Source organism: Colossoma macropomum, unplaced genomic scaffold (genome assembly GCF_904425465.1).
Source record: "Colossoma macropomum unplaced genomic scaffold, Colossoma_macropomum, whole genome shotgun sequence".
Taxonomy (NCBI): domain Eukaryota; kingdom Metazoa; phylum Chordata; class Actinopteri; order Characiformes; family Serrasalmidae; genus Colossoma; species Colossoma macropomum.
Window position 1 is genome coordinate 30,606,371 of NW_023494784.1, and position 24,925 is coordinate 30,631,295.

Below are 24,925 nucleotides of genomic sequence, written 5' to 3' on the forward strand. Positions count from 1 at the left end.
ACCATAGCATTACTGTATGGACATTAGTCCATAGCAATCAGTCATATACTACAGATGGACAAATAAAGATTTAATTGACAAATACTGACTTTCTTTGAATAAAGACTGAATTATCCATGGGTTTATTTAATTCCATTGCCTGTAAGTGTAGTAAGCTTTAAGGCCCTCTAAGGAGTATCGAACCAGGTCTCATTTGCAAAGGGCAAAAGTCCACCCAGCTGTAAGGCTGCGTCTGTAGCCCAGCTGCTATTCTCTCCTAACCGCACGGGATAAAAAAAGCGGCGTGAATCCACCCATGGGCCGGCCGTCGCTGGGCAGACTGTTTGCGGTGGTGCAGCGGCAAACCGCCCCAGCCACCTCCAGGGCTCACTCTGATGTGCACATCTGGGTCAGACAGCACGTTTTCTGAAATATGAATCAGCGTCTGATTCATTTTTCATGCTGTGTCGTTGTGTTAGACTGAACAGTGGCTTGTTGCCGCCGGGTCCCAGTAGCAGCACAGAGCAGCGTAGAGCACGTAGCATGTGTATGCAGCGGGACTGAGGAAACAGGATGATTAGCCAAGATTTAAAACTAGTGAAAATTTTATCCAGGCAGCCGATGTACATAAAGCATACTGATCACCAGGAATTTGCTCACTGTATGTGAGCGAGAAAGAGAGGAAGAAAAGCAGTAAAAGAATAGTAGTGTGTCTGCAAGGTAACATCTGTTTTCTTGGTTTTTGTTTTTTTTTGTTTTTTTAATTCTTCCAACACAGCCGGTAATGTTAATTTGTCAGAGCTGGACTCCTCAGTCGCCCGATCTTTAAAGAGCCTGCAGCAGGAGCAGTGCAGATAAGATAGGTCTAATTTGTGTGTTTGTGTGCGCTCCTCTTGTTTCTCTGGCTCTGGCACAGTGCCAGAGAGCTGCGGCAGGATCAGGCCTCTGCCTGGCCCTCTCTGTCTCCCTCTCTCTGTCTTCCTCTGTCTCAGCTTCATTAGAGCCTGAAGTTCAGAGCCAGACACACAGAGCTGAGAGCTGGTGGGGGAGGAGTGGCAGAGATGGCATTTATCCCGTAACCACTACACTCTTGCTATCGGGCTGCTGTACTGCCACCTGGTGGCTGTCTGTGTAGTGTGTATCTCCTGGCACTTAAACACTTTGTTTTGGTACATTGCAGTGTTATGTAGAGCAAACCTAATTTGTGAAAATGCCTGCCAGCCATTCTGTGTAGAGCTACTGGCAAATAATAGTGTTTCACACAATTTTCAGCCGCCTTGTTTTGTTCAATAAAACCTTCTCCCCTCGGATATAAAAACACCTTATTCAGTTTTCTGGGTAGAGCTACAGTCTCACTATACTGTCTCACAGCTGTGAGAAAAATATAGTGAACATTTTCAAATGATACAGATTTCAGTATGAAAGCTTACTAAAATATTACCTGAGCAATAATAAAAAATAACACAGTGTTAAATAAGCTACCATGCACAGTATTTTACAGTGCCATATCTATGTTAAACAAGGGCTAAAGGTCATTGATGGAAAATATTTAATTGAGTATGTATTATTTATTATGTTAATTAACTAATGAAATTCCCTTTATTGCAAATACCATCAAGCAAACCCTTTCAGTAGATCTGCTAATCAGTTCTGTGCAGTGGTTAAGGTAGTTTTGCCTATTGTCCTACACAAAACTATTTCGGTTTGTGTAAGTAGAAGGTTTAATGAAGGTACTTTGCTCCAGTAGTTGTGGCAGATCCGAAAGGTGTTAAGCAAAATTGAAACAGGCAAAGCAAAGCACTCTTGTTCAGTGTAGACTTATAAATATGAATGTTACAAAGTGCAAGAGATGCCTGCTGATACTTAGCTCACAAGCTTTTCTTGCAACTGTAGTGATACCATTTCCTTGAAAGCAACGTATGAAATGTATTTCTCTTTATTGCATCAACTCCTTTGGACATACAGTGGCATGTTGCCTCTATATCTTATAACATCACACTAATAAAGTTCTCTGTCCTCCCTATCTCAGATTCATACAAACCTGCGGTGTCACACCGGGACTTAAACAGCAGAAATGTCCTGGTCAAGAATGATGGCACATGTGTGATCAGTGATTTCGGCCTGTCTATGAAACTGACAGGAAACCGCCTTGTCCGCCCTGGAGAGGAGGAGAATGCTGCCATCAGTGAGGTATACCAATTAAAAACTTACAGGTGCAGTTCATCGTTCACAAGCATGCCACACACTCTTATACACCATTCATAGTGAAAATCATTTTTTTATGGTAATTTGAAAACTAGGGATGTCTGGAGCCAATCAAGGCATGTTTTAATGAATCTGTATTGGCTGTGTTAAGCCTGATCAAATTCCATTTTTTTAAAGGCTGTTTACCCCACTGTGCTTAGAAGTGGATAAACAGACATTAGCCACAACTTAACAGTATTTTATGTTTTCAGATGTTAACAAGTGGTTTAAATGCCTGCAGTGTGGAACTGTTTGAAGTGGAAAATTAAAATAGCTCAACAACTGCTTGTAATATCTGAAATGCTAGTGTCTCGACTGTGGTTAAGCTAGCTGCACTTAGCAGTAACAGTATCTTCAAAGGCAAGAAAAGGAGTACACTTCTTTGCTCTTCTTAGAGAAGCTTCAAATATGACAGTAGTGTATTCAAGACACCATGCTATCTGCATACTAACATACCAAAAATCTTTAGACAATTTAAAATTAAAAATGTAAAAAAAAAAGAAGAGTGTTTCACATTACCTAAATTGGATTGGATTGTACTTTTGGGTTGGGTTGTTTATTGTGTGCGCTGTGCGGCTGTATTATGTGCAAGTACAAATGTTGGCTCGGCGCTCTGTATCACTGTAATATTAAAGGACCTGAATTAAGATCAGAAACGAAAAAAAAAGGGGGCATTCCTACTTTCCCCTATATATTTTTACTAATCTTGTTCATAACATGTTTGTTGTCTTTAGATGCTTTCTCAGTTCAAGCTCATTGTCTGCTGACCTAGGGCTTCTAGTCTGGCACCTTAAACATGGTTTGTGGGTGCCTAGTCTGGCACCTTAAACATGGTTTGTGGGTGCCTGGTCTGGCACCTTACACATGGTTTGTGCTCCTGTCCTGTCCAGGTTGGGACCATTCGCTACATGGCCCCAGAGGTACTGGAGGGGGCAGTGAACCTAAGGGACTGTGAGTCTGCCCTAAAGCAGGTGGATATGTACGCCATCGGCCTGATCTACTGGGAAACCTTCATGCGCTGTACAGACCTCTTCCCAGGTGAGATCTAGGACTCTTTGTATTGCATACATACATCCAGGGCCTGAGAGAAATCTGCTGGCTAAGCAGAATGGCTGCAGCACATTGTATGACCCAATTTCTGTGCACTTGTGTAATGCACTACGTTCTATTCCTTACCTTCATTAGTGAGTGAGGATTATGACAGTACTACTCTATGCCAGTGGTTTACAACAACAGCCTTGGCAATCTCCTGTCAACACTTACTATTTAATCAGCTGTGTCTGTGAACTGGATTTAAAATGGTGCAGGACAGTGCAGTGGAGCTAGCCCAAACCTACTGTCTTATATACTCAGCTTCATGATACGCTCATGCATTTGGTCTATTAGTTTGTTCCACTAATTAGGGAGACAATGCAGCCTTTCAGTGAACTATTTGTATTTGTGTACAGTGTTGTAACCAGTTGTGTTTGTCTGCAGGGGAGACCGTACCAGAGTACCAGATGGCTTTCCAAGCAGAGGCAGGGAACCACCCATCCTTCGAGGATATGCAGGTGCTGGTGTCCCGAGAAAAACAGAGACCAAAGTTCCCCGAGGCCTGGAAGGAGAACAGCCTGGTAAGAGGTGCTCCTGTAACAGGGATGGGCAACCTAATTTCTGGCGCCCTGCTGTGTTGCAGGTATTTGCAGCATTTCAGTGTGTGAATTGATTACTAATTGATTCCTTTCAGCAGCAAAGTTAAGAATGCCCATAGCTGAACATTTAAAAGCTTTTGCGGCTGAGGTATGAGACCTATAGGAATTATACTTCCTGTATGTGTTCTTTGAAATTAGCATGATTTTTCTGTATACGTGGGTTTGCATACATATATACATTTTATGGTGTGGGAGGTGGTGCTGGGGAGCAGTTGGATGATTTTTTTTATTTTATTTATTTTTTTAAACTGTCTTACTCTGTCTTTGTCTTAGGCTGTGCGTTCTTTGAAGGAGACGATGGAGGACTGTTGGGATCAGGATGCAGAGGCTCGTCTGACAGCTCAGTGTGCAGAGGAGCGCATGGCAGAACTGCTCCTTATATGGGACAGGAACAAATCTGTCAGCCCTACAGTCAACCCTATGAGCACAGCACTTCAGAATGAGAGGTCTGCTTACAAAATGCACACTCGGTCATTAGAGCTTTCTGTTTGACCTCACACAAACACCACAAACCCTAGTTTAGTCTAGTCAAGCTGCACAGTTCTTGGGACAGGTTTCTGAGAACACTGCATGCTAGTGCCATTTCACAGTGCGAAAGCTGAAGTGATATTCAGGCACTGTATCTGTACTAATTAGTATAATGTGTACTTTTTAGCTTATTGCTATCCTATAGTTAATTTAAATGATATATTTAGCTGATAAATGGTTTAATTGTTTTTCTTTTGTTGTATCCGTTGCTATAGCTGTGAATATCAGTGAATTAAATGTCGTAATCTGAATACGTTGAATGTATTGTACATTACTTTTATTCTCTCTTTCATTTTAACTGGCTTTCTTTTTCCCATTGTAGGAATCTCACCCACAGTCGCAGGGTTCCAAAGATGGGGCCTTACCCTGACTACTCCTCCTCGTCTTATATCGAGGATCACGAGGGCATGGTGAAGAACCTTCCTGGAGATGTGTCCACCTCAGGCACGTCCTCAGTGAGTGGCATGGGTGTGAGCGGCATCAGCACAGGCACAGGGGGCGCTGGAGAGAAGAACAGGAACTCGATAAACTATGAGAGACAACAGGCCCAAGCCCAGGCCAGGCTCCCAAGCCCAGAGACCAGTGGAGCCAGTCTCTCCACAACCACCACCACCGCAGGCCTCACCCCCAGCACAGTCATGACCACCATCTCTGAGCTGGGCCACTCTGAGGAGGCTGGTGCTGGGGGCAGTGTTCCTGTGTGCCTGCAGCTGACTGAGGAAGACCTGGAGACCACAAAACTGGACCCTAAGGAGGTGGACAAGAACCTGAAGGAGAGTTCTGATGAGAATCTGATGGAGCATTCACAGAAACAGTTCAGCGCTCCTGACCCACTCAGTTCAGGCAGCTCCAGTCTGCTCTACCCCTTCATAAAGCTGGCAGCAGAGGTGACTGGAGGGGCTGGAGGTGGGACACAGGCAGAGTTCGGAGCAGGCAGCAGCGGAATGGGCGATGCCCCGCCAGCCATGTTCCCTCTTCCTAAGCAGCAGAACCTCCCTAAGCGCCCCACCAGTCTGCCTCTCAACACGAAAAACCCCAGCAAGGAGTCCTCCTCCTCTCGACTGAAGTTCGGTAAGCACAAGTCTAATCTGAAGCAGGTGGAGACAGGTGTGGCCAAGATGAACACAGTAGCAGCTGTGGAGCCTCATCTGGTCACTCTTACCAACAACGGCCCCGCGGTACGGAGCGGAGTGGGAGTTGTGGTAGTTAACGGCTACGTTAACAGCTCCTCTGGCCCATTTGGGACCACAAACCCAGCCGGGCCACAGGGTGAGGGAGGGGCACCACTTCTTCAGAGCCAGCTTAGCGGAGAGGACAGCCGCCTCAACATCAACATCAACTCTAGCCCTGACGAGCATGAGCCGCTGCTGAGGAGAGAGCAACCTGCTGCTCGCGACCACACGGGCCGCACAAACTCCAACAACAACAACAGTAACATCCGCACTTCTGCTCCTATTGCGCCTACTCGTCCTGCTGCTGCTGTTCTACCCACAGAGCCACCAGCCCAGCCCTCAGTGCCACAGGTAAAGGAAGAAGTTCCTTTGAGACAGCCCAAGCCCAGGAGACCTGAGCGACCCAACTCACTGGACCTGTCATCCACTTCGCAGGACTCCTCTCTGTCCGGTAAGCTCTTCTCATATGTCTTTCTGTCGTCATATTGTATCTTGTCAGTCCCTACTTTGCATTCTCAACCTCTGCTGCCTTGCATATGATTTCAGAATGTAAAAGTGGTTTGAATATTTAAAGGTATGTCTCCATCATACTAAAATAGGCTTAATAAAACACTAAAACTGTTGTAATCACAAATCTGTACTTATTTCTTATTACTTGTGAATGTTAACATCTACAAGTTCAGTGTAGATTCCTAAAAATGTTCAGTGTAGATTGTGTGGCCTGTGTGTGTAAATTCATTTTCTAAAATGTGTTTAAAATGGATTTTCATATTGAATCACTGAAAATTCCTAATTTTATGTTGTTTGAAGTCACTAAAATAGCGTATCTTTCCACTGCAGCCAGATAGATAAATCCAGTTTGAAAATAATAAACAAATTCTTTATTTAAAACAGTATATGCTTAAAAAAAATTGATGCTCAAACCCCAAGCCAAATCCTTTAGAAACATGGAAGCATGCCTCACGCTTATCTCCATTTCTCTCACTTTCTCTTCCCTCTGTATCTTTTCCCCCTGCCTTTATCCTCTGTTCTCACTCTCTCGCTTTCTTTCTCCTCTCTTCTCGCCTCTCTGTCTCTCACCCTGGTGCATTTGTGCATTCCTTTTGGCTGATAATGGTCTCTGAGCGTTCCCCTATGGCTGAATCACGCTTGGACCTTTATCTGTGTGGAGACAGGCTCAGACGCACCCTGGCTATTCCAATCCCCTGGAGCAGGGCGGGAGCCTAGAATGCGTGTCAGCATCCCCACAAACAAAAACCTCTCCAAATGGATGGCAGACTGTGTGTTTGTGCACTGCGTGTCCTGCTCTCTCCAGCCAATTAACACTACCACTTCATGAAATGAGGGAGACAGGCTGGGCTGCTGGTCTTTCCCTCGATTGCTTTGCGCATTTGGTTGTGGAGAGGGAAGGAAATTCCTCCGAGCTGATAAGGATCCACAGAACGTTCGGCCTCAGTTGGAGACAGTGATAAGGGATGATGCATGTAAGGAGATGGGAGTGCCTTGATGGGCCAACTTTGGTTAAGGAACGAAAACAACACAGGAAAATGAGAAAATGACACGTTACATTTGATAGCATTAGTTATAGTGGTGCTCCCAGCCTTGTGCCAAAGATCAGAACAGTAAGAACTAGGGATTTAGGCTGGTGTGGACTTCTGTGGGGAAAGGTCACACACAAACCTCAGGCTGTTGTAATACTACAATTTGGGTGCTCCAAAGGGAGGGAAGCTGTGTTGATTTTAGCTTCGCCATTGTGAAATCAGTATTCCCACAGTGGAGTTGCAACACTGTTTATGTTTCATATGTAGTACTTTAACCATGTACAATCTAGGGCTGCACGATAAATTGGATTATTATTATCATCACATTATGAGTTTCCCCAATAAACACATCTTTAAGAGCTGCAATGACAGAACAGATCAAATTACCTCATACATGCAGCACCAGAAAATCTTAATGAAGGCATCTCTGTGCTTGAATTGGACCCTACTGTCCCATGTGGGGGACGAAAAACTTAACCGGCTAAACGGGCAATTACAGAACTCCCATGTGCATAGCTCAAAAACTACTCCATCTTCAACTACAAACATTACAATTGCTTTCACACCCACTATTGTGTTTCAAGTGTGCAAGGCAGTAATGATTAGTGTCATAACAAACATTTTTAATAACTAAACAAAAATAAATAAATAATCAATTATTGATAATTATGAATTATTATTATATATTATTATAATTATAATATTAATTTGTTCTTTTGTGCCAATATAAATATATGTACAAATGTGTAATAAAATATGTGTAAAATACATATAAATATATGTAATGTACTTGCATCACATCCAGTCGGAGGTGCAATATTTTAATAATAATTTATTGCTTCTCATGTCTTCATATCCGACAGCTTTATCGAACATCATATTTTGTGTCAGTATTGTACAGCCCCAGTACAAACATGCATTCTCCCCAATACTGCTGTCAGAATCAAAATTTCTGTGCAAGGACCATGTCTTTTGTGCATACACAAAAAATACAGAATACAAATTATACAAATAAACACCAAGACACAGCCAAAATCAGCAAATAAACACAAAGGCACATCACATCTTTACATGTATGAAAACAAAGTGAATTTTACAGCAATATAGATGTGATGTGCTATGTCTGTAGTTGGGTATTACAATATACATATCCACATTATGTAAAGTATCTATATTGACTAACTATACAGTCAGGGTATTTACAAGATGGATCAGGTTGGATATGACTATCAGGCACAAATGTGCAAAGTGTTGTGCAAGATCTGCAAAATATACAAGTATCTGTCAAGAGTCCTGCAAAAAGTGCAAATATACAGAAATAAATTTCTCAGTTTAGATAACTTAAACCCAAAGTCAAGCCTGTCCAATAGACGATGAGCTGAGGAGCATTTCTATTGGGAAATTCTCAGGTTTGGCCTTAAGTTAGCTGGGTATACCCTCCAGGTACTCACCCTCTGCTGAATAATATGCAGTTACATTCTTGAACCAGGTGGGGGTGTAATTTATCAACATATTGATAATTTTGCAGTTTTACCAGGTGGTAATGGATGGATCTGTACTTTAGATGTTAATCTTACTCTCTTTCTCTCTCCGCTGCCATACAGGTGAGGGCTCGTCTCAGGAGGGAAAAGCCGGATCAGGTGAGAAGATAAAGAAACGTGTGAAAACGCCTTACTCTTTGAAGCGGTGGCGCCCCTCTACATGGGTCATCTCCACGGATACGCTGGATGGAGAGGTGAACAACAATGGGGCAGGTGGAAGACAGGGTGCATCGGGTGCCACCCGCTCCAAATCCAGCACTGCTGTGTTCCTGGTGGGAGGAGGAACTGCCACCGCCACCCTCTCCTCTGACCCACCTGGCATGACCTGCCTGTGAACTCTGCCCATTGAACCCTGCTGAGAAAGGGCCAAGATCAGCTTGTTGATACTGGAGGGTTTGGCAGCATGTTATTTGTTTCCCAAGATCCTATTTGACATCCAGTAAGAGAAAGTTTAAGGGGAGAGAAAGAGAGAGAGAAAAGAAACCGTTTTGGGAACGCAGACTCTCAGACGTAATTTGCAAGCACTTAACATCGTAATATGGAACTTCTCCGACTTTCTTTGAAGAAATTGCTTTAAACCGTACCCAGCTATGCAGCAACATTGGCTTAAAATGCTTCCATTATTTTTGTTGTTCCATTTTAAATCAAAGTATGATTGTATGTATGGTCGTTGGATAATTACTTTCTTTTATTTGTTGCACTTTTTTTATAAGTAATCTTAATCACACAGTTAAATCTGTTTCCTCTGACCATGTGTAAGGCTGGTCTTAAAACTAAAAAAAAGAAAGAATATGACAATGTGTTGATTTAACAATCATGCTAGACTGCGTTTATGGACACGAACGAAATCTAGTCCATATAAAAAAGTCAATAGTAAAAGCAGTGGTCTCTAAGACACAGTTGACTGCAGTCAAATCTGTTTAGAGGTTTTTATACATAGTACATTCATACGTTATGTTTTTGTTGTATGTAATATCTGTGTATCCCCCATTTTTGTATTACATTTTGAAATGTGCAATAGGCTTTAGCTTTGAGGTGCTCTTTAAGACTTACGTTCTATATTTTTGCAGCATTTTTTTAATAATATTGTTAACTATATGGTGCACTTACCAGCAACCTTGTGTTTATACATGCACCCCAGTTTGCATCTTATGGATGACAATCCTTTACCTTCTTATCAATCCCATCAAACCTGAGAAGGAGAAGCAAACAATCAAAAAAATGGGGTGTCTGTTTGTGTTCTTTGTTTTTATCTTTACTTCAAATGTTGGAAGTGCACAGGAGATGGTTGAAAGCTTGCAAGCTCGAAGGACAGAAGATTTTCAGTTCTGTTACAGTCTGAGTCAAGCTCCAGCTCAGTCTGGTCTCTGGAATAAAGTTCTCCCTTCTCAGCAGACACTAAAGTATATACATGTACCCCACTCGTTCACATGGTCCGTTTTGCGGAGGGGCGGACTGGTCCTCCGCACGTGCGCCGTGGAACGACTGGTGTCTGTGTGGGGAGCGAGTATGTGTCTACGGCAACAGTCTAACGCATCGCTCTCTCTGTCTGTATCTGCGTAAAGGTATGTGTAAGAGTGCCTGAGCAGTTGTGGCATTCGATTTCGCACTTCTGCTGAAAGCTCTCTGCTTTACTCAGCTCCCCGGAGCACAGGTATGCAAGAGAGTGGACAAGTCAAGTGGCTTAGGTCAAGTTGCTCTCTGCATTCCACTGTCACAGTTAGCACAGTCAACACGACGTACATAGTTCAAATGTAATTTATATGTATTGTTACACTACATACAGCTGGAAGTTAATGTATACATTACTGTGCATTATTACAGCTACTTCAGTTCTTTCTTTTTCCAACCTCTGTTTATGAAAACTGTAATGAAATGACAGTCTTGTATAATGAGAAATTGTGATTATGCTCATATGTATCAGACTTCAGAGTAAGAGTACTGAGCGTTAGTACTTACCTTTCATTTTCTTATGAGTACAATCATATTGACAAAGGGAAACTGACTCTAGATCAGCGCTCTTAGCCTCGTAGGCTGATACATATGCGTCCTGAGGTCTTTTTTAGCTGTTACTCCTCAGTTGCTAGTTTTTGTTTTAGCTATTTTTATTTTCCTTTTTTTTTACGTAGTGCCAAGGGCCAAACCTCAAATCTGTATGTTAAGATTGTGTCTGAAGCAAGGCTGTTATTTTTATTATTATTCTAATGAAATCTGTGAGATGTTTATAACCATGTATAACTGTCATACTTGCATTTTATTTTTCTCTGTAATGTCCCTTTTAAGTTTATTGGCAGTTTAAGGGTTGCGCTGTCATCCATCACGTTGGGTTTTCCCTCATCTTGATGCAATTCAGTCCTTCATGTGTAAGAGCAGTTTGAACAAAGGTTGCTGTCATGCCTGCAAAACCAAACAAAATTTATCAGTGCCACTAGAATCATAATCAGACATAATTATTGTGTTTTAAACGTTGCATCCCATTGTTTTAATCACCCTCATTCTAAACTGACTTTTGAGGGCAGTTGATGCGTCTACCAGCTAAATTTCTTCCCTTGCCACAATTACTGCCTCTGGAGTCGGATGCATTCTGCAGACGGTTTGAAAGCTGCAGAACTGCTGTGAGCTTCAGACTTGAGCCATTCAAATAATTACATATTGATGCTCCGTTCTGGAAAACCGTGTGATGCTGCAAGGCAAAGCTTTCCCAAATAGAGACTAATGTAAAATTCTCTCTCCAAGCATACTGTATCCATCGTAAATTACAGTAAAGTTCTTAGTAATGAGGAAACAGTAAACCACTTACAATGTGCCAAGTCCGCTTTGGACTAGGCTCTCTATGGAAGTGGTGAGAAAACTGTTCTAGCTAACGACTGAAAATGAGAAATCTTTTGCATTTCCTCGTATCTAAATTGTTGATGTGAAAATCGTCCTTTTCTTTGTGTGTGTGTAATATAGGCTCACCGATGTGGTGTAAATATATCTGTATATAGTGCAGTTGCCTGCGCATATACAGAAGACTCAACTGTTGCTGTGGGACCAAGAGATAATGCTACAACACTGTGATTATTTATCTCTAGATAAAATAGCACAGTAATGCAAGCCAGATCGGAATTACATGTTATGTACATGTTGTTCATCTCTGGAGCCAAACGAGTGAAAAATGTAAAGAAATATGATGCTTATTACCCCTATACAAGATAAAGTAGTACCTCCACATGTTTAAGAATTCTCAGTGTTCCCAGCTCTCTGTGTTTTCCCATTGACTAGATGTTTGATTTCAAAATGAAGATGAATATTGGAGAGGAATATTGGCACAGAATTTAAGTTTGCTCGGTGAATCAATCCTCTGGGCTACATAATAATTTTGTCAATCTTTACACTAGTGACCACCTCTACATTTTCTATAAACCCCTCTACAGTACTGAATAGACTGAAGCTCTATGGGCAGATGTCCTGGACTCAGATTAAGTTTATTATGTTTAGTGCTTTATTGGATTTTAAATGGAAATTCAGCATTGCCAGACTGATTCAGTTCAGGACTAGGCTAATCTGTGTGTGGAACACTTTCCTTCTATCCCTTTAATGCCAGCCATCGAGCTCTGGGCTGTACTCTAGAGTAAACATGGCAGCTTTTGGTTATGAGGCTGTCACATGGCTTGAACTCAACCTTGCTTGTAAAGACTGATTGAGGTGAAAGTAGGCCACGTTGCTAGTTTTCTAACAAAATCATGTCTGTTGAACTACACCCACTCATATCATATAAATATAAAGCTTAATATGCAATTCAGTAATATAAATCTAAATATGCATTTCAAACGGCCCCGAAACTGCCAGTTCCACTAAACGCAAAAGGAATGCAAGTTGATTCATAAATCCCAAAACCACTGCACCTCTTTTCAAATCCAGGCATGCACATAAATGTCCAAGTTTAACTGGGCGAGCGGTATGTCATCTTAAAATCCTCAAGAAGCTAGAAGAGTAGTTGATTTTCTTTTGTATGTCTATGTGTGAATGTGAATGAAAGGTATTTGTTCATGATGGGCTGCTGTTTTTTCTTTTTTTTTTCTTTCAATCTGTTAAATTCATACTGACGCTGAAGGCTCCATTCAGATCTGTGGCCCCTGCATAGAGTGTTGCTCAAAAAAGCCACTGAAATGTTTTCTATTACAGCTTGTAAAGTAAGCGCTTTGAGAAAAAGAACAAATGATAACTCTACTCAGTTTAGTCTACTCAGAAAGATATATGTTTAAATGCCATTTAGAAATAAAGCTTGCTGTACAACCCTGCATTACTCAGTTGATTAAAGATTATATTAATGAAGTGATGGCTCTTGTTGATTCTTTTGCACTGAGAAGTAAATAAAATAAAATAAAATGTACCATATACACTGGATGTCCAAAAGTATCCAGACAGCCCCTCTAATCGGTGCATTAAGATACTTTAAGGTGCACCCCTTGCTGATAAAGGTGTTTAGCTGCACACACCAGTTGAATAATCTCCGTAGAAGAGCACTGACAATAAAATGGAGCAGCTACACGATATATATATATATATATATATATATATATATATATATATATATATATATATATATATATATAAGATCAGTAATGGTATTATGATGGGTTGATATCACAGAGTTCTATTTGTTTAATAAGTGTTTTGAGACTGATTCTAGATACATTTGATGGTTTCATAATGGGATCTAAAGGTGTTCTACAGAAAAGTAGTAATCTCTAATGTAATACAATCTAATAATAATCATTAAGTCAATTCCCATTAGATAGCAAAATCGTCAGGTTTTAGTTGTATTTTAATTTAATTGACCCTAATGGTCTTTTTCAGCAGTGATTTCCAAATCTCTCAATTTAACAAACCCATGCAGTGGCTGGAGAAGTCAGGAACAAAACTTGTGTTTTTCTAACTGTGTATTCTTCCAGCCAAGATATCAGTATCTTTCCTAAAAACAAACAAAAAAAAATCTTGTTACTTTTTACTGTATTTTGTTTACATGTATTTATTCGAATGTTATACAGTGGATTTACTGGCAAAAAAAAAACAACAAAAAAAAAAAACAAAACAAGTACTGCCGAGATTATTACTTTTAAACAATTCTCATTACTGTCTTAGTACTTTTCCACAGTGCTGCATGTATATGAACTTCATTTAAATGCAAGAGGTGCAGTTTTCATTAACTGGCCACACGAGGGTGTTAAAGCAACATTGTCGATGCCAGAAGCACGTGTTGACCACAACAAAGCGATTTCCCCATTTCCAAATTTCCAATGGAGGTGAAACCATCGTGTTTAAAATGAGCGCCCACCGAGGAGTCGCAAAGGGGACACGCCAAAAACACATCAGAACCTGCTCCGGTCTCACAGTCGCACGTTTGGGATGAACGTTTTTCTGTTTCCTTTTTTCTGTTCACATTTAGAAAATATCAACAAGCGACATTTTCTACACTGATAATGAAACACAGTCTTACAGCCGACACGCAGCGTTAACGCTGTTATTTTAAATGTTTTTGGAAAAGATCTAGTAATTTTAAGGAATTAAAAGGATCCACTTCACAGCCAATAAGAAGTTGCCGTGGCTCACACACTGGCCAATCAGAGACAGGGGGCGGAGCTCTGGCAGCACTTCTCAGTGCGTGGCTCTGAATTTTTGTCCCGTTTACTTTTCAGCTTGTAAAAACGGCTCGGGCGGCGGAGCGGAGCGGCCACGGAGACTTAACCGGGCCGTATGGAGTGACCAGACGAGGACCCCTTTCCCCCTACACAAAAAACCTCACACAACATACCTCAGCGTATGTTTATACCCTCTGGTTTCTCTTTTTGGCTCCCATTTTGGTAGTTTGACCAAGCTTTGGGGCCAGCCACCGTCGTCGTCATGTCCCAACGGCTTCGGAAAAACGGTTCTCCGACGTCGAGCTGCGCTGTAAGCGGGGGATCCGCGGCTGGAGCCTCGGGAATAAGCGCTGGGGTCAGTTTACTAACTCGCCTGCTGCCCATGAAAGCCACCGTCCCGTTCCAGCTCAAGCCTCAGTCGCAGCAGCCGTTACAGCCCCAGCAGCTCCCCCTGGCGGCGAGGACGGTGCTGTCGGCGGCGGCTGCTGCAGGAGGCGGCGCCGGCTTGAAGTGCCTCAGCGGCGGCTGTGACTCTGCTGGATCCCGCTCAACTGCTAACCGAAGCCGGAGCCCCACAAGGGGCGCAGCTTTGAGCCCGTCCTCCTCTTCTTCTTCCTCCTCTTCCTCTTCTTCATCAACCCTCAGAAGTAGCCCCACTCTCGCTCCCTACGTGGCTGCATCCACTTCCCAGGTTAGATCCTCCCAGTCCCAGTCTGCGTGTGCACAGGTTAGCCTAGCTTCACCGCTGGCCAGCGTCATCAGCCCTCCTCACGGATCTTCTTGCCCTTTGGCCAGCGGCTCCCACTCTTTCTCCCAGCAGCAGTCCAGCTGCTTCACGGACACTGCAGTGCTGACTCCGCACCCACCGGCCTCTTCATCATCATCCTCTTCTTCGTCTTCCTCCTCTTCGTCTTGTGGTCACAGGGGTAAAGCTCAAGCGTCCCCACATCACTGCTGCCCGGATAATGACAGACTGTCCCCAGAGAGAATAAGCCCCAGCTCGCCTGTCTGCAAAGGTAACCTGCACCTGTCTGCTTACAGACTGTTAACATTAGTTTAAAGTGGAAATTCATTCATTCATTCATTCATTCATTCATTCGTCCAGTTTTCTTTGCATGAGTTGTTGCAGAGAGAGCAAAATAGAAAATTGCAGCTAGACGTGAATTCAGGTAACTGATTTCAAGGAACACTTGTTGACTCGAAATACATGTATAATAGAGGCCTATGGGCAGGTGCCGACCTGTTGGCTTCTATTATATGTTTTTTGAGTCAGCAGGATTTTCAGTTCTTTTTCAACCACAAGCAAATTGTTGTCCATGGTAATCAACCATATGTTATAGATGCATCAGATGGAAATCTGCAGTACCTGTTTAATGTATATATTAATTAATATACCTAATTTATACCCCCACCCGTGACCCAGAAGAATAAGTGGCTTAGAAAGAGTGTGTGTGTGTGTGTGTGTGCGCGCGCGCGCGCCTAATTAATATCGCTGCTGTCAGAACAAAACCTTGTATCTCCAAAATAGTAGCTTTACTGGAGAAGGAAAAAACTTACTTTACTTTCACTGTAAGTCAATGAAACCAGACTTCTTTCCAAGTCATTCTGGGCCATTTCTTTTGGTCCGTGCATTATGAAGTTTACACACAATGTAAAGGGCAACAGGCGTTTTCAAATTATGCCAAAAACTGAAAAAACTACAAAAATGGAGATACGAGGTTTTCTTCCGACTGCAGTGATATATATTAACTAATGTATGCTTGTAAGTGCTGCAGTAGCTGATGCTGTGATCACTTTCACTTTGGATTTTGCATGCAAATTCTACACAGCAAATTTTCCGACCCTCCAGTCTTGTATCCACCTGCCCTGCGGTTTTGTGTTTTCTGTGCTTACGCAGCTCATTCAGCTCAAAGGGACTTTATCATTAGCTGATAATGTGACTGAGGTGCAAGGAAAAGACCAAACCAGGCTAGAGTCTGCTGTAATAATTTCTTGATATTGCCTAGCCTCAATCTTCAACCATTCAAGCTACTTGACAAGTGAAATCGGGCCTCTTTATTATCATGCATGACAACTGAAGGAGAAGGCATTAACACGGTCATCAGGGCATCAGTTTAACGGACAGTGCCATTGTCATTTCCCATTCATTCTGTCTGGAGATGCTCCACAACCCCCCTCCTAGGGCTCCGTGGATTATCATCCTCCCCTGCTGTCCTGCCACTGTGCCCCATGTCACGTTTATAACTCATATTCTCTTTACTGGGGCTGCGGCGGGCACAAAGCGATTAGGCCTGAAAACTCCATCTGGTCTCATGGTCTGCTATAGGGGGAGGGGGGCAGAGAAACTTGAGAAAAGCATGAACCTGCTGATAGTGCACTCGGCAGTGCCATATTTTGTCTGCAAATGATACTTAACGTTCAGCTGGCGGTTTCTCAGACAGGCTGCTTTTTCATACAAATGCTGTGTGGGCACTGGGGCAGATAGTGAGAAGCCATTAGGATAGCTAGGCTCCCCACATGGCAAGAGAACAGAATGGCCTTGCTCAGTTTTGATTATACTGTAGTGGTGTGGTGTAGAGAGGAGGCCTCTATTAGTGAGTAATGTGAAAGTTTCTCTTAAAGGTTCCTCATGTGTCTAATGTGCTTGTTTCAAGACTGTGCTTAAACATTTTTTTCAGAAAGATTCTAAAAGGGGTTCTTTGGACAATACAGTAGAAGAACCGTTGAATAGATGGATATTAAAACATTCATTTTTGTAAATGAGCTGTGCGAGTCTGAAGAAACTCCACATAATGCAAATGTTCTATGCCCATGAAAGATATGTACAAACCAAGAACTGTTCAGGAACCTTTATTTAAAGAGTGTAGGTCAAGGAGTCTAACTTTTAGTGATCCCTTTCCCAACATTATCACGCATCATTTAGAACATTTTCTCTGGGAGGTTATCCATACAGTGCCAAATGTTTCAACGCCAATGAAGCAGCCGTTACTTTTTTCCCAAACGGTCTGAAGAAAATAAGGCTCAGCATGTAGAAGTCCTAAGGATTCAACATCTGCAGGCCTGGCTGTAAACATGGGAGCAGAACATGCAGGAGATTATTGTTAAACCAGCGTTCAGAGATTCAGGTAATTGGGGCCTGTAATGGAAGCAGACATGGTTGATCATGAGATTGTTCCAGCTGCAGAAGCAATACTGGCTCCTCGCTCTTTCAGGCCACAACTAGAAAGAGGGAAGAATATCTCTCTTATTTTTCATCGTAGCTAATCAACAGAAGCTCCTCATGCCTTTGATGCAGTTTTAGAGCACATAGCCTGCACCCATTGAAAGGCCTGCTGATTTCTGTTTTCAGTCCCTCCGGCTGCTTTCCCCCTCATCTCACCTTTTCCATTGTACTCCTCCGAACAATCTGCTCTTGTGCTTGGAAAGTCTAGTAATTTTCCAGATCAACAGGCTTGCTCAAGACCCTTTGAAGGCACTAGTATTTGAGGGAGAGGGAGAATGAGTGAAGGATGGAGAAAGGGGATGAAGACAAACAAGCCAGGCCTGAGAAATGGAGGAACACAGCTACATAAGGGCTTCCAAGCATGAAATCTGTTTTCACTGAACGTGTCCCACAAAAAAGTTAACAGTAATTGGAGAAAACTCTTGAAGGACATTTGTTAACTAGTTTGCAGCAGGCGTTATATACCTTATTTCCACTACTACTCCATGTCAATCATGGAGTAGTAGGCAGTGTGGGGAAAATTCAGTATCATATTTTCTAAATATATCATCATATCACAGTATGTGAAGATATTTAAGTTTGCATTCATAGAATACTAGAACTCAGGGATGCTCCCTGAGTTCTGGTATGCTGTGCTGTAAAATGCCTTGAATGCTGCAAAATGAACCTGACAGCGCTTTTTGGTCGGGTCTGTTTTTTTTTTCTGTTTTCCTCTCAAAGTTATACCAAAGACAATCTTATTTATTCCTTATTTCTTCCCATAACTATATTATAATGTTATAATGCTTCTAATTTATTACTACAGCTAAAACTAAGCATCCATATTGATGTATGGCCCCAGTACCAACATGCTGTTGTGGATGATGCTCCAAACAGCTCTACATTCATGTAATACATTTTCGAACTAAGCCACTCAACCCACACAATGCGTTGATCCACTAGTGCTTAGAGAAAGCAAAGAGGCTTAGATGAGGCAAAGCAAAGCATGGCACTCCCTGCTCTCAGGCTGCACAGTGGGATGGTAAGGGCAGGCCAGGACGAGATCACACTGGATCCCTAACAAAAGAACCCGATTGGAAATCAAGCCACTACAACTACTTCACTCTCCCCTGTTAAAGTCTCTGCCAGCTTCAGTTTATTTGATCCTGGGAATAGAATGTGTTGAGCCTGGTCGAAGATTAATCTTCGTTTTCTAGACCAAACAGGCACTGGCATTCATCCGACAGTAGTGAGGTTAATATTTTATTACCTGGTGAGGTAATCATGTTATAATGCTACATAGAATGTCGTAATTCCCGAGAGATCTTTCATCTTTCTGTTTCTTCTCTGTACGTTCTGCACGTATTTACAAGACAATTTTATGTTTATTAAGTGTGAATTGATCTATATAAAGTAGCCTCTGCCTGTCTTTATTACCTAAATTAGTTTTCTGCTAGGATAAGATGTATGTGAGTTACATTGTGTACTAGAATAAAGAGTTGCATTGAGCCTAATGTAAAATAGAAACAATGTGTATAGAGCACTGTCACCTTTCTTTTAGCATTAGTCAGACTATATGCTCAGTTTTGGATTAATTCAGGATTAGTTAAGAAGAATGAGTCTCATATTCAGGACTTTTCTAGATACTCTCTGTGCCCAGCTTTTGGTTTGTTCTTATCTGTAAATGACTGAAGAGAATTTAATGGATGGAATGTAGGATAGACGCAACATGAACAGGTTTTGAATGTACACTGCTGCAGATAAGAGATTTTAGCACTTATAAGAGCATCTACACATCTCTCACGCTACCAAGCAGCCAACCTGTCTCAACACAGCAACCCTCAGTGGTTCCCAACTGGCACCATGTCCCCACATATTTAGCATGTTCCCTGCTCTAGCACACTCATTTCAATCTAGGAAGGAACATTCTGACGACTCCCACTTCCCATAGTTACTGTTTCTACGTCAATCAAACATTTAGCTTTTGCAGTACAACTGCTTATTAGGTTGAATGAGATTTTTGCCAACATTCTGTAAAGCTTGTCCAACCTAGCAACAATGTCCATGAAAGAACTCCTTTGTGGGCAAAGCATGGAAAGATCAGTCAGCTGATCAAGTGTGTTAAAGCACATAAAACACTAAAATGTGCAGGTTTGAGAAAATAATGGCATTGCTCTCATTGCAGTTCCAGAGAATGCACCAGTCCAACCTTTTCCTTCCAAGAATACCGATAATCTGACTCTCGGTATCTGCTGAAACCGAGTACTGGTTCAGTACCAGTGCTCTGTTAAGGCAGTCATAAATAAGCAAACAGAAGCACAGATGTGCTGTACAGGCTTATGTTCCATAGCAAAGACCAACATTTCTTTTTAGAATTATGTGAATTTGTCATTAATACTGTTCTAGAAGATTTCTAAAATTGCCATTTTGGGGAGTATTTGTCTTTTGAGAACAGAGGCGCCTTTTTCTTATTGTTTCCAATGGGAGAGACACATTTTGTGTGCTGTTTTGCGCTTTTTATGTGCCTTTTGTGAGAGGAACTCCAGGCACCCTGAATTGAAAAAACTCCTAGCAGTCAAGTTGCCTACTTCAAAAGTGTTTTTTTTTTTCTGTGCTGACCAGTAAGATCAAAGGAAAGGTGCACCTTTGGTGATGGAGGAAAGATGGAGGCAGCATGAATCCCCAAGAAGAAAAGACTGTGCGTCCCACGTTTTTTCAGCCTTCAGACAAATGCAGTGTAATTCTCCTTTTATTTAATTTATAATGACTATGAAAAATCCATTTGATAATGTTAGTATTGATTACAATACCAACCCAGTATATCTGTGCACATCTACTTATAACACTTTTTATAAATGGTGTATGATGTAAATTCAAGAAGGCAAGACTCAAAAGAGCACCCATCCTTTTGGATGGTGAAATTGTAGTCTTATCTATACGCATGTGGGTGTGAAAGACACGAGATTTTGATTTTGAGCATTGTGAGAGATTGTGAGAGAATTTATGCTAAAAATGGACTGTATATAGGCTGGTACATGCACACACACCCAAACATTATCACTGCTCTTGTTAAATAGCCTAATTTATTATTGCAACACACTGAAGACCTTGCAGGCATACTTCAGTTCCCATGTTAGCACATTAACAAACACAAATGTGCACACACACACACACACACACACACACACAGCTGAGGCTGCAGCATGAGCTGATGGCTTCTGCCTTCTCTCTCTCTCTCACACATACACAGCTGGCATGACTTCCTCTGAATTCCTAACAGGTTCCTCCTCTTCAAAAGCTTTCTGCTAGTCTCAACCCCCCCACCCCACTTTGCTCTCTGTTTCGAAATGCACAGCAAACATCCACTTCTGCCTTTCTCCTTTTTTTTCAACAAGTGTCTGATGTCACCTTAGAATGAAGTAAGAATCCCTGCAGACAGCGAAAACTTGTTGAACTGCTTGTTTTGTCTTTTGCACCACTGCCCAGGACATTCATTTTCCCAGCTCTAGTGCACTTGTTTCAACCCAGAACGGGATGGTTTGTGCACTGTTTGCCAACATTATTAAGTCCCGCCTCCGTCAGTCTTTGTTGCTATGTTAGTCAAACTTTTAGCTCAGCGCAGGCCGTGAGTTTGTTGAGGACAATGTTGTTGATATTCATTTGCCACCATGTTGATGTTAGCTTAACAACACAAATACAGGCCAAAAAACACTGCATCCTATCTGTTTTAACAGTGCAGTCCTATAAGCATAGAAGCCACTTTGACCATTGAGTGTCTGCTGTCAACCAGCTTGTTTTGCCTGTAAGGTGCGTGTGTGTGCTCATTAGAATCATGGACGCAAACAAGTTTAATGATTCCCCTCTGATTTGTTTTCTTGGGAGTGGCGTAGAAAATCCAAAGAGGATAAGACGCACATGCATACACACAAACACCCAGCGCTGATGTAATCTGTCTAGTAAAAGTTTAGGCAATGAAGACTTTGTGAAAAGATTGTGCAGTTGTGCTTTAAAGCCGCTCTGAAAAGCCCATATGCTGCATTCCTTGCAAAAGCTCGGCCGCAGACCGGCACAAAAACAGCAGGTGCTGGCGCTTCTTTCTTACTGTACACCTTGCCCTTCTCGAGTGTAATTCAGCGGAGCAGATTTATATGAAAGAGGGCTTGAGAAAGAGAGGGATGGAGGGAGATTGTGTGTCTGTGTGTGAAAGACAGAAAGAGAGAGAGAGAGCCTGTTGATTGTGTGGTGGAAAGAATGAGAGAGAGAGGGAGAGAAGTGAGGGGAGGTGTAGAGGGGGGCAATTACTTGTGGAGTCTGAGTGAATGTAGGTCAAGATATGAGGGCTGCTTCCTCCAAGCCAGTCTGCCACAGCCAATCAGTGCTTAATCAGCTTTACCTTCATTAAAAAGGCTGTTGGCCACTAGACTAATGCTGTCTCAATCTGCTGAGCTTTACTGCTTATCACCAGCAACGCTGCCAGCTATTTACACTCCAGCCTGCTTCTCCTGAACGGACCCGTGTGCACACACACACACACACACACACGTAGGCGTACGGTCGCACGCTCCTGCAGTGTATTCTTACTAAGCAAATAACACTGATCGCAGTCAACTTTAATGAACTGGCCTCATTTCACATGTTAAGCTCCAAATACTTGCTTGATTTTCTTTTTTTGCTTTTTTGTCCTTTTTTTCGCTCTTCTCCTTTCCATCTGTTCCTTTTTTCCTCTCATACTGTTTGTCACCATTGCACTTCACCCGTCTTTCACCCTCAATCGCTTCCTCCCCCCATCTTTCCTGCTGTCTCTATCTCTTCCCTTCTCTCTGGCTGTCTTCTCCACAGAGAGGCCCAGGCTTCCGCTGGCTGGCCCAGTGTGCAGCAGCAGCAGTAGCAGTAGTAGCAGTGGAAGTATCCGCCGCACCTCCTCACTGGACGCCCTGACCGGTCCCTACCTTTTGGGCCAATGGCCCCGAGATGCCACCCATGCCCCCTGTGCGCCTTACATGAGAGACAAAGCCACCCAGGTGAGCCCTATGTCAATCTCTCTTTCTCTTTCTGTTTCTCTCTTGACCTCTCTCTCTCTCTCTCTACCTGCCAGCCCAACATTCATGCCTCTGTCAACAAACCACTTGAGTTTCAGCGTTCACTCAGTGTTGCAGAAGCAGCAGTCCACTGTGACTTTCCAAACATTTTAAAAATAAACAAACACTTTTTCTTTGTCGCTTTACAATAACTTACCAAATGAAAAAGAAAGCTGCTTAGATTTCATGATTTTTCTATGAAAAACTGAAGGATCTGTGGATCTGTGTTGTAAAAGTTTAAGTGATGAAGACTTTGTGAAAAGGTTGTGCAGTTGTGCTTTAAAGCCACTCTGAAAAGCCTATATGCTGTATGGACAAAAGTTCTACCTTGGGAATAATAATATCATACTTTACACATTTTAACCTCTTCTTGTGATGTCAGCACCCATCAGCACTTTGTTTAAACCACCTTTGGGCCAAAAGATGAACATATTTCAAAACAGAAGTTTTGACAGTAATTGTTATTTAGGCAAATCCTGTTTATATCAAGGAAGACACCTGAAAATGATGAATATGAAGCTAAATGTTGCAAAATATAATGCAAGTATACACAGATTTAGTGAGATAGTAATACAGTAATACACAAACACACACACATATACATTGTATATGAGGCACCTGAGAAAATCTGAATTTAAAAGCTACCTTTTTAGTTTTGTTCAGAAGAAACACGAATATTGCAGTACATGCCAATAATAACATTATAGTAAGTTCTGATTTTATGTATGTTAATGTGTAGTCGTAAGTTGTCATCCACAGAGCAGGTATTTTTTGGTTGGTGTATCATTCGCAGCACTGTCGCGCTGGTACAAGTGGCTCAGGCACAGCAGTGCTGTTGGAGTTTTTAAACACCTAAGTGTCACTGCTGGACTGAGAATAGTCCATCAGCAAAAACTATACAGCAGACAGCATCCTGTAGGCAGCATCCTGTGATCGCTGATGAAGGACTAGGCAATGACCCGTACAAACTGTGCAGCAACAGATGAGCTATTACATCTACAAGGTAGACAAACAAAGTCGGTGTGACTAGAGTGGACAGTGAGTGTATACAGTGTTTAAAAACTCCAGCAGCACTGCTGTGTCTGATCCACTCGTACCAGAGCAACACACACCAACACACCAGCATATCAGTGTCACTGCAGTGCTGAGAATGATCCACCACCCAAATAGTGCCTGCTCTGTGGTGGTCCTGTGGGGGCCCTGACCATTGAAGAACAGAGGAAAAGTGACACAAATGTAGATACAAGGTAGGTGTACCTAATAAAATCCTCACTGCATGTATAATATATGCTAATATAAATGTATAATGTATACAAGCACACACCTTATTTCCAAGATAAATGATTTTAAATGTTATATATATGAAAATTCAGGCCAGTGTTCATATGCAAGTCAAATTTAAAAACTCATCTCAGAAACATCTTGTGTACCCTCATTGTTCAAACACTAAGCCCAAACGCCCTCATCCTCATTATAGCTGAAGGGAGATTCTGAGGGGAAAAAAAACATGAAACATTTGTCAATGCCAAACGAACGAACTCTGTCTACACTAAAGTGGCCTTTAATTACCTTTGATTCCACTGACCCACAATCCTCGTCCAATAATCAAGCCACTACCCCATATAACTGTTAATACAAAGCTCATGCCTCAGACTACTCACAGACCTCTCCACTGGACCACACAGGTGAGCAGATATAAACACGTGCTGGTTTCCTCTCTGAAAAGCTCCTACCAGTGATTACTGTGGGCTTTTAATGTGGTTTTCCTGCATGTTTCAGTCTCTGTGTGGTGCACAGCATTACCCAGTATTCAGGACAGAGATGATAGTGATGTGAAAAGAACACATGTGTTTATACATGAGACAAGATCTTGCCAGATAAGTTTGATAGGTTTTACATAGTTTCTCTAATTTTATAAAGTTTGTAAGCTCTTATGTCTTTACAAGAATTATTTAGCAGCTGTTTTCAATATTTAGGAAACCTCTATTGAATTATAAATTGTGTAGTAAATACGAAGAGCATTGACCAGCTGGACAGATAAACATGGAGTGTGTGTGCATGTGTGTGAGTTTGGAGAAAGAAGGGAGGAAGCCTCTCCCTGGCTTACTGAGAGATGAACGGAAACTGAAGCATATTTCTGGTGCAGGCAGACACTGGCCGCCATCACGGCCTCATTCTTTCCTAAAGCCTCGTTTATTTTCCAGCAGCTTCACAGCTCTAGACTACACCTGAGCTCACACTATACTGTCCATTAGATTAGGTTTGTTAGTCTTTAAAAGCCTCACTTTTATAGTTACTTACATAATAGTTTTACTATATACTTTA

At 42.1% G+C, this 24,925-nt stretch overlaps 2 protein-coding genes across 3 annotated transcripts in view; both read left to right on the forward strand.

Annotated features, from left to right (window-relative positions):
• bmpr2b (bone morphogenetic protein receptor, type II b (serine/threonine kinase)) overlaps positions 1 to 13,013 on the forward strand; it is a 69,685-nt gene extending 56,672 nt beyond the window's left edge. For both annotated transcript variants that reach the window (XM_036568174.1, XM_036568180.1), the window contains 6 exons: positions 2,009 to 2,169; positions 3,114 to 3,261; positions 3,700 to 3,836; positions 4,188 to 4,360; positions 4,765 to 6,065; positions 8,760 to 13,013. In XM_036568174.1, coding sequence (XP_036424067.1) covers positions 2,009 to 2,169; positions 3,114 to 3,261; positions 3,700 to 3,836; positions 4,188 to 4,360; positions 4,765 to 6,065; positions 8,760 to 9,031 — 2,192 coding nt within the window. In that variant the 3' untranslated portion in view covers positions 9,032 to 13,013. The remainder of the gene's footprint in view (positions 1 to 2,008; positions 2,170 to 3,113; positions 3,262 to 3,699; positions 3,837 to 4,187; positions 4,361 to 4,764; positions 6,066 to 8,759) is intronic.
• Positions 13,014 to 14,022: 1,009 nt separating this feature from the next.
• The window catches only part of fam117bb (family with sequence similarity 117 member Bb), a 46,006-nt gene continuing 35,103 nt past the window's right edge, over positions 14,023 to 24,925 (forward strand). Inside the window, exons 1-2 of the mRNA XM_036568194.1 lie at positions 14,023 to 15,336; positions 22,362 to 22,543. Coding sequence (XP_036424087.1) covers positions 14,583 to 15,336; positions 22,362 to 22,543 — 936 coding nt within the window. The 5' untranslated portion in view covers positions 14,023 to 14,582. The remainder of the gene's footprint in view (positions 15,337 to 22,361; positions 22,544 to 24,925) is intronic.